General features: G+C 51.6%; 1 protein-coding gene across 1 annotated transcript; it reads left to right on the top strand.

The window, feature by feature from the left end:
- The first annotated feature begins 291 nt into the window (after window positions 1-291).
- Window positions 292-1,044, top strand: LOC135538632 (uncharacterized). The gene has a single exon (XM_064964504.1). The coding sequence runs from the start codon at window positions 292-294 to the stop codon at window positions 1,042-1,044; it is 753 nt and encodes a 250-aa protein (XP_064820576.1).
- Window positions 1,045-2,887: the final 1,843 nt, after the last annotated feature.

Here is a 2,887-nt window from a genome sequence, read left to right as displayed (position 1 = left end):
TAGTGTGTGATGAGACTGATGGGGAAGAGGCTCATTGTAAAGATACACAAATGGCTCTATACTTCCAACTTATCTGTGTGTGCAACTGGAAGGCCATTTGTAATGTAACTGAATGTAACAAATGGTCCAAAATGGCCATAACACGTCCCTGTGTGGCTAATTAGTAGGAGGCTGTGTGACTGCTGGAGAGGCTGAATGTACAGTAAGGAGCCAAAATGGTGGACTGAAGGGTCCAGTTTCCACACTTCCCTCTGGTTAGAAGGTGACAGTATAGCGAGGCTGAATGTTATGATGGCCTACAAAGGCAAAAAGAAACTCCCACCATCATGCCTCCTCCCGGTTCCCAAACCCTGCTCCCGGTTCCCAAACCCTGCTCCCGGTTCCCAAACCCTGCTCCCGGTTCCCAAAACCCCTGCTCCCGATTCCCAAACCCCTCCCGGTTCCCCAACCCTGCTCCCGATTCCCAAACCCCGCTCCCGGTTCCCCAACCCTGCTCCCGGTTCCCCAACCCTGCTCCCGGTTCCCAACCCTGCTCCCTGTAACTATCCCGGTTTCCCGATTCCCAAACCCCGCTCCCGGTTCCCCAACCCCGCTCCCGGTTCCCAAACCCCGCTCCCGGTTCCCAAACCCTGCTCCCGATTCCCAAACCCTGCTCCCGATTCCCAAACCCTGCTCCCGATTCCCAAACCCTGCTCCCGGTTCCCCAACCCTGCTCCCCGGTCCCCCAACCCTGCTCCCGGTTCCCCAACCCTGCTCCCGGTTCCCCAACCCTGCTCCCGATTCCCAAACCCCGCTCCCGGTTCCCCAACCCTGCTCCCGGTTCCCCAACCCTGCTCCCGGTTCCCCAACCCTGCTCCCGATTCCCAAACCCTGCTCCCGATTCCCAAACCCCTGACCGGTTCCCCAACCCCGCTCCCGATTCCCAAACCCCGCTCCCGGTTCCCCAACCCCGCCTCCCGGTTCCCCAACCCCGCTCCCGGTTCCCAAACCCCGCTCCCGGTTCCCAAACCCCGCTCCCTACCTGTAACTATTTTAGATGCCTAAAACTATTAGACCAGTATTAGCAATATGGGAGTATCTCCACCTTGGTCTCTGGCAAAGCTTTGTTCAACTGACCCATGTAGTCCTACTCAACTGACCCATATAGTCCTACGCAACTGACCCATGTAGTCCTACTCAACTGACCCATGTAGTCCTACTCAACTGACCCATATAGTCCTACTCAACTGACCCATATAGTGCTACGCAACTGACCCATGTAGTCCTACTCAACTGACCCATGTAGTCCTACGCAACTGACCCATGTAGTCCTACTCAACTGACCCATATAGTCCTACTCAACTGACCCATGTAGTCCTACTCAACTGACCCATGTAGTCCTACTCAACTGACCCATATAGTCCTACTCAACTGACCCATGTAGTCCTACTCAACTGACCCATGTAGTCCTACTCAACTGACCCATATAGTCCTACTCAACTGACCCATGTAGTCCTACGCAACTGACCCATGTAGTCCTACTCAACTGACCCATGTAGTCCTACTCAACTGACCCATATAGTCCTATTCAACTGACCCATGTAGTCCTACTCAACTGACCCATGTAGTCCTACTCAACTGACCCATGTAGTCCTACTCAACTGACCCATATAGTCCTACTCAACTGACCCATGTAGTCCTACTCAACTGACCCATGTAGTCCTACTCAACTGACCCATGTAGTCCTACTCAACTGACCCATGTAGTCCTACTCAACTGACCCATGTAGTCCTACTCAACTGACCCATATAGTCCTACTCAACTGACCCATGTAGTCCTACTCAATCCTTTCAGAGGTACACAACCCATATAGTCCTACGAGGTACACAACCCATATAGTCCTATGAGGCACACACATACGGGCTGGAAGTAGATCTGTAATTGGGCACTTTGTCTCTAGCTTAATGTCACTTTACATAAATAGAACCATTTCCGTTCCCACAGAGCTCCGTCGGTCTGCCACTCGGTGTGATTATGCCCAGTGATGTCAGCGATGGACCTTTTAAAAAATAAAAACTCTCTTTATGATTTCGGTGACGTGCGGCAGGAGAGAAAATGAAAGGAAATGGTGTGACGGGTCTGAAACTGGAAAAAAAACAGAACTGTGGTTGTAACTCGATTGTCCAGCATGATTCATCTCTTTTAAGTGTGTAATGTTGTGTGTACTGTTGTGTGTAACGTTGTCTCACATCGCTGAAGGAAACGAGTCTGATCAGCTTCCTGTTGTAACACCGATCATCAAACCAGACCACTACCTATCATGTGGTCTGACCCAGACAAAAAGCTTTGCTCTCAGGGAAAACTGATGCGACATGCATTTAACCATTCATGTAAATATGTAACTAATACCAACCTCTGTTTTAACATGTATGTAATCCACGGCTATAGATTTATATTGTAGATGATGAAGCCTTCAGATATTTAATCAACTTTTGTAGTTTTTTTGTGTGTGTTTTTATACCCCGTTTTCTCCCCAATTTCGTGGTATCCAATTATCTCATTGCTGCGATTTCCGTACGGATTCAGGAAAGGCGACGGTCGAGAGCCGTGCGTCCTCCGAAACCCAAACAGGGCGCACTGCTCCTTGACACAATGGCCACTTAAGCCAGCAGCACCAGTGTGTCAACGGAAACACCATTCACCTGGTGACCGTGTCAGCATCTTGCAAGCCACAGGAGTCGCTAGTGCACGATGGTTGAAGGACATCCCTGCCTGCTGAACCCTCCCCGAACCCGGACGACGCTGGGCCGAACCCTCCCCGAACCCGGACGACGCTGGGCCGAACCCTCCACTAACCCGGACGACGCTGGGCCGAACCCGGACGACGCTGGGCCGAACCCTCCCCGAA

This window comes from Oncorhynchus masou, unplaced genomic scaffold (assembly GCF_036934945.1).
Source record: "Oncorhynchus masou masou isolate Uvic2021 unplaced genomic scaffold, UVic_Omas_1.1 unplaced_scaffold_993, whole genome shotgun sequence".
Classification (NCBI taxonomy): domain Eukaryota; kingdom Metazoa; phylum Chordata; class Actinopteri; order Salmoniformes; family Salmonidae; genus Oncorhynchus; species Oncorhynchus masou.
This window is presented reverse-complemented; position numbering and strand designations above follow the sequence as displayed.